The sequence below is a fragment of the Necator americanus genome, chromosome I, assembly GCF_031761385.1.
Source record: "Necator americanus strain Aroian chromosome I, whole genome shotgun sequence".
NCBI lineage: Eukaryota > Metazoa > Nematoda > Chromadorea > Rhabditida > Ancylostomatidae > Necator > Necator americanus.
This window is the reverse complement of record NC_087371.1, coordinates 9,542,719-9,561,681: the sequence shown is the minus strand read 5'-3', so window position 1 is coordinate 9,561,681 and position 18,963 is coordinate 9,542,719. Positions and strand designations below refer to the sequence as shown.

The 18,963-nt window shown below is 38.0% G+C and overlaps 2 protein-coding genes across 3 annotated transcripts in view; both read left to right on the top strand.

The window, feature by feature from the left end:
* Nucleotides 1-278: 278 nt before the first annotated feature.
* RB195_004988 (uncharacterized protein) lies at nt 279-4,714 on the top strand (the record flags this gene model as incomplete). Its single annotated transcript, XM_064177244.1, has 13 exons — nt 279-305; nt 1,666-1,725; nt 1,843-1,944; nt 2,006-2,089; nt 2,149-2,235; nt 2,510-2,570; nt 2,634-2,755; nt 2,926-3,005; nt 3,078-3,196; nt 3,295-3,415; nt 3,911-4,016; nt 4,111-4,200; nt 4,649-4,714. 13 exons carry the CDS (start codon nt 279-281, stop codon nt 4,712-4,714), a joined length of 1,125 nt encoding a protein of 374 aa, XP_064034369.1.
* Nucleotides 4,715-6,261: 1,547 nt separating this feature from the next.
* The window catches only part of RB195_004987 (uncharacterized protein), a gene marked incomplete at both ends in the record, with an annotated part of 32,251 nt that continues 19,549 nt past the window's right edge, over nt 6,262-18,963 (top strand). The window contains 4 exons of one of the 2 annotated variants that reach the window (XM_064177242.1): nt 8,708-8,809; nt 11,095-11,205; nt 11,337-11,426; nt 18,767-18,834. In XM_064177242.1, coding sequence (XP_064034368.1) covers nt 8,708-8,809; nt 11,095-11,205; nt 11,337-11,426; nt 18,767-18,834 — 371 coding nt within the window. Of the gene's footprint in view, nt 6,376-8,707; nt 8,810-11,094; nt 11,206-11,336; nt 11,427-18,766; nt 18,835-18,963 lie in introns of those variants that run through there. The other variant, XM_064177243.1, reaches the window with a different exon arrangement.

The following is an 18,963-nucleotide window of genomic DNA, read 5'->3' as shown; positions in this document are numbered from 1 at the left end:
CGGATAAAAGAACCTTATCAGGTCGTGGTTTACGATGAAACTGTGATATGACATCTTCATATGGCTATCAACTATTTTTGATCGCTTTTTGTGAAACTGATGTGATTTTGCTTCAGTAATTATATATTGAATAAATGATGTACGGCAAATGTGACTTGCAATTTTACTACAACGACAGATTTTTTCAGAAAAGTTCTATGTGGAGTTCCTTCATTTTTCCAGGATTTCTCTGTAATAAACTGAATGATCGTAAAACGCACGTCAGTTAACGGAGATTAATGTTGCGGGCAGTAAAGTGCAAAGAGGTGAGGAGGTGATATTTTGTGTTCATCCTGGTCAATTTTCATTTCGTGAAAAATAGAGGAGGACGTCACTAATACTTCTCTTGGACTGGGTCATTTTTATAATGGTTGTGTTGATCATATCTGGATCAGAACGAGTCTGTAAGCGAGAAAAGCCTATGCTAAATGTTTCATATTTGGATACTAATTGCATATTTATGTGATTGCTTTGCAATCTCATCTATTTCTATACTCAGAGATTAGTACTGAAACGATTGTGGTAGAGTCAAACTAAAAAAATGACAAACATTTTCTTTTTTTTTTTTTTTGAAAATCCTAATCAAATTCAGCCGGTTTTTAACATCATAGCTGTAGTGAATGTCTTTTTTTAATGAGTATTCCGACATGTTGAAAGAAAATACCGGACCTTTCTTTCACGGAAATGTTCCTACTATCTATAGCAGGATTACCAGATTTTAAATGAATCAATGCTTCTTATCCTTTGCCAGAATATTCTTGTAGTAAAAGAGGTCAAAAATAAAAATTATCAGGCGAAGTAATTACGTAATTCATAAGAACGAATCAATCAAACTGATAACATAAATAAGATCTTACTGTTTGTGTATAAAGTCCCATCAGGAGAGGATTTACATGCTACTCAAATTCTCTCAAGCTCCATATTTTGAACTTCCAAATATTTAGAGAAGATAAACTGATGTCTTTGACGCAAGCTTCAAATTTTAGTTCAGTTTTTCTGCTGGTATTTGCTTCGTTGCAAAGTTTTTGGTCAAGTTCTCTCTTTCCTTTTAATTGGTGGCTTTGTGTAAGTTCCGAGTAGATTCAGATGTTCTTTTTGTTTTTATTAGTGAGCCCCACTCTTTCCTCTTTCTTCTGTGCTAGGAAAAATCGGGAATGATTTTTTTCTTCGGATCTGACAGAAATTCTTTAACGGAGTCTTCCGGACACCGCTCTAACCGACGTCGTTTCTGACGGAGTCTAACAGCGCTAGATGAAAATGACAACTCGACTAATTACTACGGGAACGTGTCTGCGCACGCGTTTTGGGATCGCGCGGTAAGCGGTCAGAGTTTGCCCATGGGGCTATCTCGCACCCGAAGACCTGCCCTTGGACCACGTACACAGTTGTGTCAACTATGGCCCCAATTAATTATGGGTGGAGTCGAGATATGGAAGGTGACCTCATATAAGTACGTTATTAGACAGTTCAATCCTATCATATCCTCTTTTAGTTGGCCCTCTGGATGGGGCGATTTTTCTTAGTTCTGATATCTGATAATGATACCCTCTAGTTTTTTGATCTTAGTTGGTGTAATCACTAATTTTACATTGATTTACACTTAAACTTTCTATCGTATCATTGTAGATGTTTGCGGAAGGCCAGTCCCATCAGGAAATGTACGCGGAACATCTGTTCGTAAGTCAGGTAAGATTTTCATCCATGCTTTCTCTTATGACAGCACTAATTTTTTTTTACTTTGTCTATTTCTTCAATTCCTTCAAAGGACTAAAACACAAAAATGTTGGAGTCCTCTACTTGCAGATGCGTTCAAGGAAAAGACACAGTAACACATCTGCTGGAAATGAGGATGCCAAAAGAGTTGATGACAGAAACAAAGAAAATTGTTCACCAGATATTCCAATGGTAAGTGTAAAAACGAAAAATAAGTTTATATCAATTGTTTTTCTCAAATAATTAGTATTAGGCACCTCCGATGTACCAAAGCACTCCGCTTATGGCGGGTCAGCGTGAGTTCTTTCAGTCGAATATGGCGATGGCTCAAGCACAGGCTAGTTGATTGTTGACAACTTTAACAAAGAAGTTATAATTTATGTGTTGATGTTTCAGATGCCGTTTTATCCGGGATTCTTTCCGCCTCCGACATTCCCGTGTATGGAACAAAGTTCAATGTCATCAGACAGTGGAATAAACTCGGTAGGTTTGATTGGAAAAGACAGTGGTTCATTACAGGCATGTGTAAAGTCTGGAAATTGTGTACTAGTAGAATTACAAACTGTACATAACAACATACTTGTGTGCATAAGCTTGAAAGTTCGTCAAATATTGATATTGTAAAGTGTTATATCGCAAGTTAAGTACGTTGAGCTTCGACAGACAGAAAAAGTAGAGTTGATGAGAGTTGTGATTACGTCTGAGTTTCGTTGTTGTTGTTAGTTGTTGTGTGTTATTAATTATTCCAAATCTTCAGGACGAATCGAGCGTGCAACAGGATTCTGCGTTCGACACCAGCAAAACACAATTCCCACCAGGTCTTCACCTTGGAGTCGAGAGAGATTTGCTATATGTAGAAAAAAATATGCATTTTTTTTCAGAGGCGAAACCAACGACATCTTCGTCGAGCCAGCAGCAGGATTCTCCATCGGTCAATCCATTGGAAGTGTTCGATGAAGCTCCTGGAAGATTATGTCTTCTTAATGCGTCTACAAAGTATAAGGTACCAGCAGTTATGTGTAGTTTAGTTGTCTCCTTCTTAAAGAAGGAGTGTTTTGCTTGAAAAAATTATAAGGAAAGAGCGAAAACAACGACAGCAGGGTTTTCAGAGTATCTCAGACAGGTTATTCATTAGCATTGTTCTAAGTGTTCAATCTATGATTTAAATTCTAGGTTACTCTGAGCGAGATCCACCGTCGAATGAGCCATCCGGAAACGCTTCATGCCAGTCTTATAAATGGTGTTCTGAGAAAGTGGGCTACTGTACACAATTTGCATACGATAACAGGTTCTCGTTAATATTATTTATTTTCTTTTATTTTCAGGGCAAAAACGAAGGACGGATGCAAGATGCTTCGGGACCGTTTAGCCGAGAAGGGTGTGTCGTTACCGTCAGGGCGGAGGAAAACTGCACCTACAACTGCATTCACCGCATTATGTGAGAGTGAGTTAATTTAGTGCTTTCGAAAAGAAAACTTCGTTGTATAATGTAGATTTAAAATTAAATTATGGCTCTTCGTTAAACGAAGATTTCGTTTTTAGGAGAAGCGTTGGTAATGGCACGCGATTTCAATACTCTCTGCAACAACAGTCTGAATACGTTTGAAATAGCACGACACGCCAGTCGGCTACAACAAACACCACAGGAACTTGCCATAATCAGGTGAGTGATCTTATTTGGACACGAGTTGGGGATTTTTGTTGATGGGGTGTTGTTTTTAAAGAGATACAGTTATATTTTTATGGAGCAATTAAATTGAAATTCTATGGGCATAAGTAACTATCACTTAGGTGTTCTCGTAGCTTTTCTTCAGGCCTTTCCAGGTATAAATTCTAACCTAGACGTCACTCGTTTTACTGAAAATAACTTAGGCAGTTGAATACTGTTTATTTAGTTAGCTATTTGTATATTAGTCTCTTTTTCTCATGTGGAGGCTGGTTACAACGTACCGCATCAATGCATTGCATGGTTTGTAAATGTTGCTTCAGCACATGTTCGTAAAAGTGCATTGCAGGAAAGGTAACGCGAGTTTGGAGCTGTACAAAATCTTCGATTGGTTTTCCTACTTAACAGTCTCTTTATTGTATTTTATTTATTATTATTTTTTACGGACACATTCTCTTTTTGGTGTTCAGTACCGATACAATATCCCTTTAGGCGCTTCCTAGCAGGAGTCATGGCGATCTTCGACGAAGTTCCCGAAGACCCGGAAGACTACGTGGAAAAGAATTCAGCGACACATGCTATAAATATATTCAGTATGGTACGTTGTCTAAGAAAAATTGGTTTCTTCTTCTTCTCCTCCTTCAGCTTTACTGTGGCGATAGTAGATTCGTTGTGTTAGTCTTCTCTTTCAGCTTACTCACGGTTTTGGACACAATGTTCTGAAGTCGGCGTGGAGAGTCCTGGGAAAGATTGTCGACCAACAATATGCGATGCTTCAAGGGGTACGTACAAAATAGCTAATTACGAATTTATCACTTGTACATCGAAAACAGCGTAGAGAGATTTTTGAAGTTGAATTCTTCTCATTAATAAGTAAGCCTCGGGACGTAGGTTGAGAGAGCGGAACTCTCCCTGCAAGTCTGCGAATCGGAAACAGTGGGTAACTCAAAGATGTACATCCATCAAGGAATTGCTTCGTAGGTTAACTTCAGCACTAGTACATTTTGTGTAGTAGTACTGACATTTTCATTTGTTCAAGATGGTGTCTAAGTTCCTGATGCCTCTGATTCCAAGATTTGTAAGAAGCGTTCCGCGTTCTCGTTGCGGTATTTGTGAAATACGTCCCGAAGACGTCCCAATACGTCTCAAATATTGATGGAAAACATTGAAAATTTCCAACGAATGCTCCTGTTGTAAAACAAGAAGTTGTAAAACTACTGTTTTTTTCAGGGCCAACCTCAAGGACCACCTCCACCACCCCCTTTCATGCCCTATCATATGCAACAATTTATGTAAATGAGTACTATGAGATTAATCATGTATATAGCTATTCGAGTGATCGGTATATGTGCTTTATTTTTTGATGGTTTGTGAACTGATAACAGTGATGGTTTATTGCTTTGGGTTTGACAAACATTATTGTTAAATCATATTGCGGAAATATTGCAGTATGCTACTCATCATAGATGTGCCGAATTGACCCTACATTATTTTTGCAATGTTATTTATTTTATACGAAATTATATTTATGTTTAATAAACATGTAAAATAACAGTTATTGGTGAAGAGATAGACCCAATTGATGAAGTTATTTGAAACTCAATCATACAATATCTGTTGTCTTGGAGACTAATACTGATGGATGAAATAAGAACGACTCTAGGATGAATTTTATTAGTCTCCATCGTCCTCATCAATACCAACATAACAACCTGATGGTCGTGGCACAAAACGTGTTGACAAGAGTGTACGCTACCGGATACTGCTGCCGGGAAGGTATATAAAAGACTTTTAACCGGCTAAAAATTGCCACAATCTCCTTGATGCGTACCAATGGGTCTGGAGGGAAGGATCAGCAATCGACAACTTTGTACAGCACTTTAGCCAGGCTACCAGATACCGTAGTGATTACATTCGCTTCAATTCATTCGCAAATGACACAAAAAATCCATACTCATGTCTGCGGTACGGTTAAAAGTAACGAGAGTCCTATCTCAAACGCAACAATTACGCAACTGCACCAGGCTTCTTATAAGCAGAAACTGCTCTAACTAGGTGGATCCAATTCTTCTATCGAGAAACAATTGGCATACTATATGTTGGGAATGAAATTTGTGGTAGCGCAAGCCGGCTGAAGCGCTACGAAGTGATCTACAAGACGGCTTGTAATTTACATGTTGCTACATTTTTGCAATCGAGTGTTGGCCTATTTGCTGTCCATCAGATTCCACCAACGTTAATTATTATTAAAATGATGACAAGGAGTTGAGAGTGGATAGCGGAGCTGAGAGTTTGGCGACTTTGCACTAGAAATGTGAAGAATTTCCACGGTATGCGTCAGGAATAGTAAAGAAAGACGAAGGGAAAAGTTAAGGCGACTTTAGCCTACTTACACCGGCAAATGTTGCAGTTTCTTTCTTGATGCGTCAGTACGGTTGGGTGGTGTAAAACAGTGTTAAGACGGGTTAGTTTTTTTTATAGTTGAAATTTACATTGAGCTGGTCCCATTGACGTCATATACTGGCCCTTTTTATATCTCTAGCGATAGTCTTACATTTGTCACTTTGAACTCTTGTTTTGAAGACACCGATTGATCATTTGTTTAGCTTCACCTTGAACGTTTCCTCGTAGAAGAATGCTTTGTGCCATGAGCTTCTGTGTGTGTGTGTGTGTGAACAGTTCTTCGGTTTTTTTTTTTCGAGGAAAAGAACTATAGCTTAGTTAGGCATTGGTAAGTGCCACAGTGGGCCTTTGTCTATTTCTGTTGTTTGATAGAAATAGAAAAGGAATTTCAACTATATACTACATATATTATTGTTAAAAGAACCTGGACCCTGGTATATATGCATAAGGCTGCAGTCGAAGGCGCCGAGGCGGAGCTGGCGATTGCGATCGAGGTGGGACCCAAACAGGTGCAACCGCTCGCTCCATCCACTGTAGCCGCTTATGCACACACTGTACGTAACTGCATCAGGATTCAGTTCCTTTTGACACGATTGCACACTGTATTCATTTTTTTCTCACTAGTTGGTTCTTTAGTTCGACTACGTATAATTGGCAGTGTCAAGGAGCGATGCAAAACCATAACGCTGAAAAGGCGCAGTACGTTCTGTCAGTCCCTTTTAAAAATTATATTGTTAGAAGATTGAGAAAATGCTTTCTTGCGAAGTGATTCTTGAGGAAAATCGGCGCTGACTGCTAGTTTTCAATAAAATAAGCAAATGAGCGGCACATAAAAGCCTCTCTTCCTCGTGCTCTATACCTTATGGTGGATTTTCAATGCAGCTGGTTGCAATTCTAAAAAGCTCTGCACTCCAAGCATATTCCGTTGTGTGGGCGTGGCAACCTGGACGTGGGGCGTGGACTTCTCCACGTTTTCAGCGTTCCATTGCAATCGATGTCGTAGCTGTGGGAAAGCAGTAGTGCGTTTCGAATTCATCCAAGAATCCCTTCTTGTTAGGATACTATCATTGATGTAGCTTGTCCAAAGTCGCATTCACTCCAGGTTTTTACGATTCCTGTCGCTGCGATGTGTTTTATCGTTTACATCTGTGAAAAATTTTCGCGCTTCCTCCCATGAAGCTCTTTGCTAAAGCTTCTTTAATGCTTGTTTCTTTTCTTCTACGTAAATTACCTCACTCTCCCTTCAATCTGGGTGTTTTCATTTTTACGAATGCCGCTATTTGTACTTAATTCCACTTTTTTGCACTTTTGCGGGCAAAATCCCGCCATTCAGTGACGATAATTACCGGCACGTCGAGCTTTTTCGTCCGACCTACTTCTATGCACATAGCTAATGCCCGCGACGGGAAAATGCAGCAATTTGTGCACTTCAGTGCCGAAAAGATCGCGGCTGTAGTGGTTGATTTTGTTAAAGTTAATTCTTATGCAATTTTAGCAATTGGAGACCAATTGTTCATTTACTATATCCTGTACCTGGAAGCCCTTAATATGTGGGTACACTTTGGAGTAATGTTTGTCCGATATGAGAGAATTTTATAGCACATTTTTTGTTACTGTCATTTCCATAGTACTGTATTCGTAACTTATCGCGATTTGTGTGCGTATAGTGTCGTGTTAAAACGTCTTGAAATACTGTACATTTGCGTAAGTGGCTGCGTTCCAAGCACGCGGTAGAGATAGCGGTTGGAATCGAGTTGGGATCATTGCGAACTGTAGCAATGAAAAGTGCTAGCATGGGTCCCACCCGATCCTAACCGCTACGTTCCACCCCACTGCTTCGAGTGCAGCCGCTTACGCAACTGCACTTACTGCTTCATGTCGTTTTGACCCTAACCATATTCGAACTAGTTACTGACTCTCTGGTGTCTATAGAACTCAAATGCCCTCATCATACCGTATTCAGAAGCATTAAGTTTTGATGACGAGGTTTGATGGTTTCAGATCCTGATCGAACACAAAACTAGTTGTTAGTAGAGGTGGTTGTCCTAGATACTTGACACCAGAGACCATGCGAATTTCAAATTCTCCTTTCAAATTCCTCAGAGAGTAATTTCCGCTTAGACATATAATCAAGCGTGCATGGATTGTCGTGCGCCGTCAAATTCACTGAGATTTTCTCTCACTAACGTCTTTTTTTCTACCCTTTCACTTCAATTGTTATAAGTTGACTACGAGCTCTTGAGATGATTTCGTGACTAATTTCCTTCTACACACAAACGTCTTTCGACAAGCCGTTCAGTAAATTTTGCATGGTAACGCTCACTTAATTTGGTGACGCTGCATTTGAATTATGCCTCATCTCTCTTCGCTCTTGAAGCTTTTATTTGAAGTGAAAAAGTGTTAATCACTCACATAGTCCTACAATCCGACATCCCACAGTCAAAATTGCAAAAACAAGCGATCTCCTATAAAAACTTGGCTAAGACTCATGTCAAACGAAAATTAATCGCGTCAATAGAGGCCATAAGAATTGTTGATGTACTTAGAAACTGGAGATTTGTATGTACTTGAATAAAAATCATTTGAAAAAAAAATGAAGGCGATCTTTCACAAAAATATGTATGATTACTCTCCTATCGATCGATCTTTGTCTCTGTCTCCTAATTTTTAGGAAAACAGAAAAAGAGGCTACCGCTGCTTAGGTTCTTTGTTTGTTACTTTTCTCGGTTTATTGTGTAATGTTAATGTATTTGTCGTATTCCTGACGATAATCTTTGCGATATTTATCGAACTTCTCCCCCGTGATCAAAGAATAAGTATATTTTTAGCTTCTGGTCCATTTTTGCTGAGTGATTTCTATAGCGCAACGTCCTCCTGGACTCAAACATGTCGCAACCGCCGGAGTATGCGGCTGCTGCTGCTGCCCTCCGTTCGACCCCAGCACAAATGGCGGCTGCGATCACGATCGATCTAGTGATAGCATCGCAGGTAATGATCTCATTGGAGGATATGGTCACTACCTCTGCTATTATTTATTATACCATGGTTTTTTTAAATCTTCTGGTAAGTGTAAATGTTTCTGCCGCCCAACACTTTTTCATTTAATCCCTATTCGTAATTTTGATTGATTCTACTGCATTTACGACTTACACGATGATTTCTTTATTTCCAAATTTTGAAGTATAATATCTGAAGTAGGATGAGCTACATACTTACAAAGCTATCATTGGAAATGAGAACATTTGTGCTGATATGGGTTTAGCTGAGGGGCGGTTAAAAAAGAGGAAACATTCATTATTTTTAATGGTTCTATTCGTTTTCTTTCACTTACATATCTCTATTTTGTTTGTATTTCTTTTTTTTTGGAACATCTGTTCCGCTATACACATGATGTCATTCCAACTAAGACGTCATGTTTGTCGAGTAATCGGGAGAAAGTCTCGAACCGCTTCTTATATTTCTTAATGGTTTTATCCTTCTATTTTTAATTTCTGTCTTCGTGGATTGATGGGTTCTCAAAAGAATTATCGTCGATTATAAGCTGTAAGCATTTCCGTTCCTTTCTCCACTCATTCTCTGGAATTACAAGGCTTGAACATAAATTACTTGAACAGCAAACGGATGCACCTGTACTATGTGCTTAAGATCCTTTTTGCCAGCTGTTTGGAGGATTAGATCCATGTGTCACCAGATCGGAATGCACTCAGCATTACTCAGGCGCACAACTCTTCCGAGGTTGATCTCGTGGCAAAATTGTGAAGTAACAGAAGTCCCTTAGTGCAAAAACAAAAAGTTGCCCTCTAATTCAATAATCCCTTTTTATTGTGTTTATTTTAATCCTTATAGGACTTAAAGGTTATTAGGTTAAACTTATTAAAGGTCGTTCTCAAATAAAAGCATAAGGAGAAATGGATGTTACTGTGCTCAAAAATAAACATGAAATGTCAATAAACATGATGTGGACAACATTCACGTTTGAGGAAAGAAAATGTCTCTCAAAGTTCCGTTTGCTTCTAATTTGCAATCGAAACATCGCAACTTTATAAATGCCTTCGTCACCGCTCTCTTCTCCCCACCCCCTCACCGCGGTTACTTTCAGCTGTCCTGGATTTCCTGGCGCAGAAGTGCTCAATTAAGGTAGTAGTGATGGGTGTTTTGTCAATGATTTACTGCTGTTGGGCGCTCACGTGCACAAGCATCGATGAGCAAAGCAGCAAGGATAAAACGTTTTGGCTATCCATGCATACTCAACATCACAGCTGCAGTCTCTGGGGAGGAAACATTGCTGGATGTCAAACCAATGAGCGAGGGATTCAACCGTGGTCAACATTTCTATGGTTGCTTTGACATAATTAAGTAGCGCTTGTTAGTAGACATATAGAAGGTAATTAACTGGTAGCTCGGCATCAATTAGCGGTTCGGCGTTAATTAATGGTTTCTCTCTTTTGAACACTTTTATAAAATAAGATATAGATATAAAGATACAGATATGATATAAAAAAGATATAAAGATAGGGCCTACATAAGAAGCATCGAGCATGCCTGACTATTTTAAAATTCCGAATATTTTTCTCAAAACTCCTTATGAACTTCCCTTGGAAAACATTTATGGCTTATTTTCCTGCTGTAAACACCATTATTCTCTCTTTCCAACACCGACAACTATTAGAGCGGAGTCTTTAACCCATGAAGGTGAGCTCGTTTTTTTTGCGTATCTGACGCCAGTCGACTTTCACGAGCTATATTTAAACAAGGAAATAATAATAAACAATAAGAAGCTAACTGAGTTCAAAGCACTTCCAAACAACTAGAAAATTGCGAGAAAATAAGTGTTGGGAAGTGTGCTACTCATCGTTGAGCCGTGCTGTCGTCAAAGGGTTACCTTATTTTTCTTCAGTTTCATATCTCTTCAAATTTTCAACTTCCCAATTTCATTTCTTTTTGTTTCCGAAGGTATTGGAGGACATCGTAATTTTACGTTGTTGTTTTTTTTCTAAATGCTTGTGTAATATGATTACTCTAACAGCCATATTTTTTATGATTTGATAAGAATGCGGAGTGCAATGGATTGATATAATTAACGATGAGTATGTCATAATACTGTAGTGAGAAAAAATCTCTATGATGAAACAAAATATTCGCTTTTGCTACCTCAAATATACAAGAGACAATCCAGGACGAACTTTCTGGAAATTTTAATTTTATAGCGTTTACTTTCAATCTTCACAGAGTAAAGTGATTGATTCCTCACCATCGTTTTCCTTATTTTTCAGCGTGAAGCGAATTTTCTACGAATGATCGATCGAAAAGCACCGTTGCTTTATGAGGTGGATGTAGTGAATCAAGCCATTCGACGATATGAGACCTGTTGGCTTCCTATGCAGGTGCTATTCCGTAGCAGTTTCTAATTTGCAGAATTTTTTGAAGCATTTTTTTTTTGCGGAACCTTCTCATAGTAATCTTATCTCTCTCATTCTCCTTTATTCGTAGTTTTTTTTAAAATTTTGTTCTCTAGGCTGCTCATCCTGATATGAATGTCATTCCTCCCTTGGATGTGCACTGGGTATGGCATACTCACATGCTAAGTCCACTTCATTATCAAGAGGTGAGCGAATCAATCATTTTTTTGTTTGTAATCTTTCTCAGCTCTTCATTTTCGGATTTTCCTTGTCTCTCGTTTCATTTGTCCGTTTGTCTCTAATTGAACCTTCGGTCAGAGATTAATTCGCGTTTTTTGATCATTGTGCTCGCGGCTGCGCATAAGCAACTGGGTGTTTGTCATAAACGTGCTAGGATTGGGACGTGAAAAAGGCCCACTTGAACCGCAAAACATGTGGGTTCAGCTGGTTACTCGTGTGACTCGTACTCGATGCGCTCTGAACTCATTGAAGAACTGCATAGTCGAGTAAAAATAACCTACATTGATGTAAAATATTGCGTTTAACGTTTTGGTGCAAATTATTTTAAAAAAATACATTCGCCCGCTTTAGAAATTATCAACATATCACTGTAACGCGGCGAGTGATTGGCGTTCATCCCGATTATGAGATTAAGGTCCCACCACGCAGATATTGTCAATTTTTTACCGGACGGTACATTTTTGAGTTGGGTTGAGGAGAATGAATGGGTTTTCGAAAACAGCCCAAAACTGCTAATTTGGAGCATATTTTTATCCTTGTTGTAGGTTTGTATGCCGATAATTTCATTTCTGAAAGTTTTTTTTGTTACACCCCTTATTCCATTCTTATTCGTTCCTCTGTTCACGTTACGTAACAATTTTTTTTCACGACGTCAATGTGGTCGAATCAATTTTCACGTATCCTGTTGTTCTCGAAATTTGCCCTGAAGGAGATAAATTTTTAGAAAGTTCCTGGACGATTTCTTGTGAGGCTAAAGAGGAGGGGGAATCAGTTCATCTTGGAAATGACTTTACTGCGTTGAATACCTTAAATTGTTTTCAAGTGCTTCGAGAAAATAATGTTATTTGCTTGGGAACGTTAGAGAAAAAGTGCTGGTATGAGTGTCATACATTCGCTGCGTCATGTTCATTTTTACACTGCGGTCGGTCGGTCGGTATGCTGCTGGCTGCCTGGCTGGTGGTGGCTGCCGCAAGGGTTTTTCGTCGCCGCCGAAGGGTTACGCTAGGATATGAGCTCGACTAAAGTAGTAGAGCAGTGTTCGCAGGGTTTATGAGCCGACCAATAAGGATTTCGAGGGATTCGGCTCCTATAGGGGGTGATATTTGAGAAATTCTGGAATAATTTGAACAGGGAGAAAAAAGTGCAGGAGAGCTAAATTCTATATACGCCCGAGGAAAAAATCAAAAGAACTTTCACTATACGAAGAGAAATTTTTCTCCCCTTGTTTTAAAAAATTGCACAGACCTGCCGAAATATACAAAGAAAAAGTGAATTTCCCAAAATAGCCACAACTAAAACAACAGTGCAGTCTTTGCTTCAAATTTATATTATTTTTCTCTTTTTTTGTTGTTTTTTCTTTTGGTATTTTTCTCGTTTTTTTTTTGTGTTCTTTCATTTTTAATAGATTTTTTTTCAAACTTGCTCCTATTTTGCTCGTATTTATCTCCTTTATTTTTCTATAAGCGGTTTAAAAGGCTTTCCTGTATATCCTAAAATAATGTGAAAAGGATGTTCGTTGAAAGAACTGCCAATACTTGCCAATATGAGTCCTATAAAATATTTTTTTATGTGAGAAATTTTGATGAGAATAGGTTCTATTCTGTCTTTTTATAAAAGGAAGACATATTCTGGAGTGTTATATGTTTACATTCACTATTGATGTAGAGATTATGGTTCTGGGAGTCTTGGATGCTTGTAGCTGACGGAAATTCTGAACCTATGAGTGTAACCATGTGGCGCGATGAATGTGTGGTTCGTGGGTGGAGTTATGCGAATGTCCCGTCACAAGCACGAACGCGAAGCCATCGTGGATTTGTTTAATGGAGGCGAAGCATAACAGAACAAAGAGCACGAAGAACATGAAATATTGACGGGACCATAGCGGCGATCATGACTCATAATGAGTTGTTCACTAATATTACAATATTTTTCACGGACAAAATTGTTCATTAGAAAAATTCAAGGCTTCGTCTACTCGCTCAATGTATAGAGTGAAATTTCTATGCACACAGAAAAACTTTTTCGCATCTTTTTTTTACCCTCAGATTTCTGCCACTCTCGTGCAATCATTTTCTTTCTTTTTTTTTTTTTGAAGCCGTCTCCGTGATACGAACTTGAGAAAAATTTGCATTTGTTTCTAAATAATCGTGCATATCACTCCTTCCCATATAAATAAAGGTGTTTTCATTTGCTTTTTATCATTATATTCATTAAAAATTGGCTGAGACTCCACCGTCTAATAGCGGTTGATTTTTTGTTATCGTATTGTTTACATTAGATTTCACCAAATGAGTTTTTTCTTTTCCCCAAATCCCCCTTTTTTTTGTTGTTTCTTTTTTCTCTTTCCACATTTGATTCCTTTGTGCGAAAAAAATGCAGCTTTCATAATTTCTTCTACTGTCACTAGATATTTTCGCTTTACATGCTAATTGCACTTGTTTTTGTGAACCAGTTTTTATGCGGAGCGCTTATATGTGCAAAAATGTCCTTGATTTTTTTCTTTGAATTTCTTTATTCACGTCTTTTGCTTGTTTTTTCTTCTACTCGAATACTTACTTTTTGCGTAGTTGAACTTAAGTGCTTAGTGTTATAATGGATTATGGAGTAAGTGATAAACAATGTTAGCCTTAGGACCCGAAAGAATTGTTGAAATACGTGTTGACAGCTGACTCAGAGGTTCAATTAGGAGCCACATTTAAATTGTGGCACCTCAAAGAAACTGGCTTGGTCAGTAGAGGAAATTTGGTGAAGAATATAAATAAATTAATTGAAATTAGAAAAATTACATGAATTTCGAAATAGATTTTTCGATCTGTAAGAAAATTTCCGAGTTTCATATGTATTTGTTTGTTTGTTGTGATGATATAATATTTGTTGTGTTTTTTTAAAATTAGATTTAAATTTCTCTTAAAATTACATTTATTTCACAAAACTTTACTATTTGCTTCTTCTAGGATAACCTAACCGTAATGCTACAATCCTTTGCCGATGATATACCGAATTTTCGAATGCTTTTAGTTTTTATTATTGTCTCAAGTGTTATATTTTCTATCTGCTTCTTAATTTTTTTTTTAAATTCTATCTATTGACTACTATTTCTAGATACATAATCAAAGTTTTTGTTTCCACCAATTTTCGATGAAATAGCAATTATTTCTCGAAATTGTCCTTCTTCTATTCTTAGTTTAGAGTTTTTTTTTTCGGAGTCTAGGAGTAAGCGGAAAACATTCTTATTTTCTCAGCCAAGAAGGCTGCTTTTTACGAGGAAGAATAATATTCGAGAAAGTTCAGCATTTTAAAATTGACTAAAATATTCCGACTTAACCTTAATTTCAGTATTTTTAAGTGTGTCTTTACTATTTTACTAGGGGAATATTAATAACTAACATATTTTAAGCTGATTTATGATCAACTTTCTTAAAGGTCTACAGAGACAGCGATAAAACAATTAAGGACGGAACCACCGTAAGGGGGATAGTAGAATTACAGTTCTTTGGAATAGGGCTCACGGAAAGGATGGGAGAAAACAACGTTTTTCTCGAACGTGGTTGGCGTGGGACGTTGTGATGGAAAATTTCACTTTTTACGGAATTTGAAATTCTCTGGAAAATCCAGGATATGCAAGCCGTTGACAAAACATACTTCAGCAAACCCCGCCTTACAATTTTGGATGAAAAACTAAGAGATCCCATCCCTTCTAGTTCCAGAGAGTGAGCGTGTCAGAAATACTTACTGAGTTGTTGTGATTGGGCCAGTTATCCTCTCGAAGGGGAAATAAGTAGTTCCCAGGCAGTTCAAATCCTAGAATTGAATCAACAGGAAGAATTGATCGACGTTACCTGACGGGCCAATGGGCGGACTTTGCATCGAATAAGGTTTTCGATCAATGACTGGTCAGTGAATAGCTTGTTCCATGTTTATTTTTGAAGTTTGGGGATTTCGAGGATGTCTAATTTGAAGTTTCGAACTCTCTTCATTTTGAATATTCTAAATCCAGTGTTCAAAATGAACTGACAAGGAAAATTAGTGATCAAAACTGTCGGGCGAGTTTGGGATCGAACAGGATTTTATTGCTACATAATATCCTGATGCTGTCAAGGAGACATATTTTTTTTTGAGTGTTCGAGGTTACTTTTGACCCGTTTCCCCTTTTTTTTCGCTTTACTTTTTTTTCAAGCTCGCTTTGATTCTGAACACTTCATTTCCATTTCTAGTGGTAGATCTTCCTTTCATCTTTCACTCCTACCTTCATTCATTTTTATTCGTCCTCTCGTAAACCTCGTATCTGTGAAAATGCTCGTGCGCTGCCCGTCATTTCCTTGAGAACAACCGTCGCGTTTTCACAGCTGTTCGGCGCAACCTAATGTAATCTCAGCCAACCTTTTTTGTCTGAGGCGCGGCGAAGTATTGACGAGAGAGGAGTACATCGTCCCTGTCAAAATACCGGGATCAAAAGGAAATTTTCCAGCAAAATCTGCAGATGTATACGATTTCTATGTCTATTATTCTCCTTGAATTTTATTCGAAACCTCCAGAAAGCTCCTCTGTAAACGTTTTTGAGGAATTAAACATCAACATAAAATTTCGATTGCGCCCCCGCACCATATGTGGAATGGGAAGAGATTGTCTTTCCAGTGTCATTCCAATAATTCATGGAATCAGCAGTGAAGCGGCGATGCTGTTAGAAAAGCGAGGGACCCGCGGCGGGTGTGGGGGTTGGGTGCCACATGTTTTTCAAAAGCGGAGGAATAAGGGAGTGATATATAATTAAGCACCAATTCTTTTTTTTTTTCCTGAACAAGGTGTCTGACTCCGTTGTTTTTCGTCGCGTTTTGCCCGTCCTTTTGGGGTATCGAGCTGCTCTTGGGGACTAATCGCCCTCTGTGGCTGTGGATTAGCGCTGAGAATTGTTTAGGGAAGCACGGAGCGCTTGCCTTATCTCAAAATTGCGTTATTTATTAGAAAATGGCCTGTTAACTCGCTGAGAAGAAGTACCAATTTCTTCTCCTGAGTGGAAGTTCTTTTTTTCCGAGAATCTTTAATTTTTGCTGCTCTTTGTGGGAAGAATTTCGCTTGAGGGAACCCTTTGACACTTCTAATTAAAAAAGTGACTACTCGTTATTGTTTTGAATAATTTTGAAAGTCTAATGGCTCAGCAGATAAATGAAGCTTGAACGAAACTTAGATTTATGTAATTTTATAGAAAATTTCTGAGTTGACAGTATTTATGATATTTGGAACCTGAAGATGAAGAAAAATTCTGGATTTTACTTCTCAAATCACACTTCACATTTCCGTTCTTGTTTCTAAATCTTTAGATTACAAATCTAACAACAGCATACATTGCTCTGTTGTGCTTCTCGATTCCAGCACAACGCTTCCATTTTAGTTTTCCTTTCGCCTACGGAACTCCATTGTCTTCGGAGCATAAAATTTTCTGAGTATCGTATTTCATCGGAGAACGAAAGCGCTCCATAAAATTCTTCAAAGAATAGGCGCATTTATCTTTATGCGCCTATTCTTTGAGGAAGGGATTGTAGCATTCATTCGAATGTAAAGAGCTTCTTTACTACGATACTGCTTTCACAAGTAATTCATTGTCTGTTAAATGTGTTTCTTCAAGATGAACTAGGATTTCGCTAGACGTTACCTCCTCTTTTTCCCTGCAAATTTCACGTTATTTAGGAGGAAAAATTTTTGAAGAACGTAAACAAATGATTGATGGTTAGCGTTTTTTTTTTTCAGAAATTTTCTAAGGGGAAAAGAATTTGTTTTGGATCGAATAGTTTTTGGCGCCAGATTAACCATTCTCGTTATAAGGTTGCGAAAAATTGCATGCTGATATAAATAAAAACATCAATAGTGAGGTAAGGTCAAATACGTAAGTAAGTGAAAGATTACGTAGTGGCAATATTTTCTTTGTAATATTTTTCATGTTTTGATTTCTTACTGATTAAAGATCGAAAATAATTGTCGTATTTTCACAAACATCCACTTTATGAGACTCATTTATTATCTTAATGAATGTGGTGAAATTTCATCCTTTCTTTCAACATAAGAATTTTAGGTGTTCAGTCCGATCCAGAAAATTGTACTCTTGTTTACACTAAGTCAGTTTACAATCAGTCTTGGTGACTATTTAAGGGAGAAGAAAATTCGAAAATCTTTCGTCATTTCATTGATATCCATAAGTGGTTCCCAATGTTTATGTGGTTTATTTCTGGACTATCATAGTCGGGAAAAGTAAAATATAATGAATTAAAACAAAAAAAATTGAAATTTCATTTAGATCTATAACTCTGTTCGCAATTTCCATGCTGTCCTCATTCTACTTGTACTTGTCCTTGGATTCTTAGTGGGTGGTCGGTGGGAAAATAAGTGGAATTTAGAAGAGAAATAATCGGATTTTTGGCGAAAATTAGGAAAGTCGATATCTGCGACGTCTTGCAGCTACGAAAAACATCTCTGCTAGGATTCAGTAGTGCCTAATAATCTCCGGCAAAACGAGCTTTGCCTATAGCGTTATCGTTGAAGTTTAGGTCACCGAAACGTAACGAACAACAAGCATAACATAAGGAATGTAGGGGAGAATTTACGCAGGGAAGAGATTTAACTAATAAAATCTAGAACAATACTTTTTACAGTGGGGATTTTGAACCCGTTGGACCAAAAATGGACCAAAAATATGTAAACTTTATGCAGAATTCGTTCGAATTTGCTGAGTGTTTTGAAAATTGGCCGCCCATTTAGATTTTTCTCCAGAAGAAATGCATAGTTTACAAAATTTTTTGTTGCGATTTTCGGATGCTGAAGAGGAATTTCTAAACATCTAATGCGGGCCACGTCAGAGTTGCTGTTTAGACTATTTTTAGAAGCGTAGCAAAGTAGAACCATGCATGTTACACAGCGGATAAAGTACGGAAAAGATAGTGCGGTTGAGCTGTTGTTTTGAAGATCTACGCGCACTTATAGTATCAATTACGGCAGTTCTTAGTCCACTGCACATTCGACTGTGGGATCAGGGAACGTGCTTGGTTGCTTTTTCTACGAAATCCCAACTTTTCTCTAATTCAAGAGCACAACGTTATCCAGCCAACCAACACTACGTGACAGGCTGGCGACCAAATGATAGATTGCTGGCGCCATCAGCGAACACAACGCTTTCGTTTTCTTCTCCGAAAGAAAAAGGAGGAAAAAAAGAGAAAGTAGCGTTGATGAATAAATGAGAGAACGTGCGTTTCTGCAACACTTTGGCCGAAGGGGTAATTAGTGTGGATTTTTGACTCGGAATGGATCATTATTACAGGATTGCGAAAAGTTATGCGGGAAGGTCATCGATCACAAATTACTATCGTCGGACGAGATTCAGAAAAGGTGATTTTCGTTTTCAGTTTTCTTTTACTATCAAATTATAGGATACACATCAAAAGGTCATGCGAAGTTAGGCGGAGAAGCAGGATTTTTATAGATACTTTATTTTGCTCGGAAAAAGTGCTGATAATA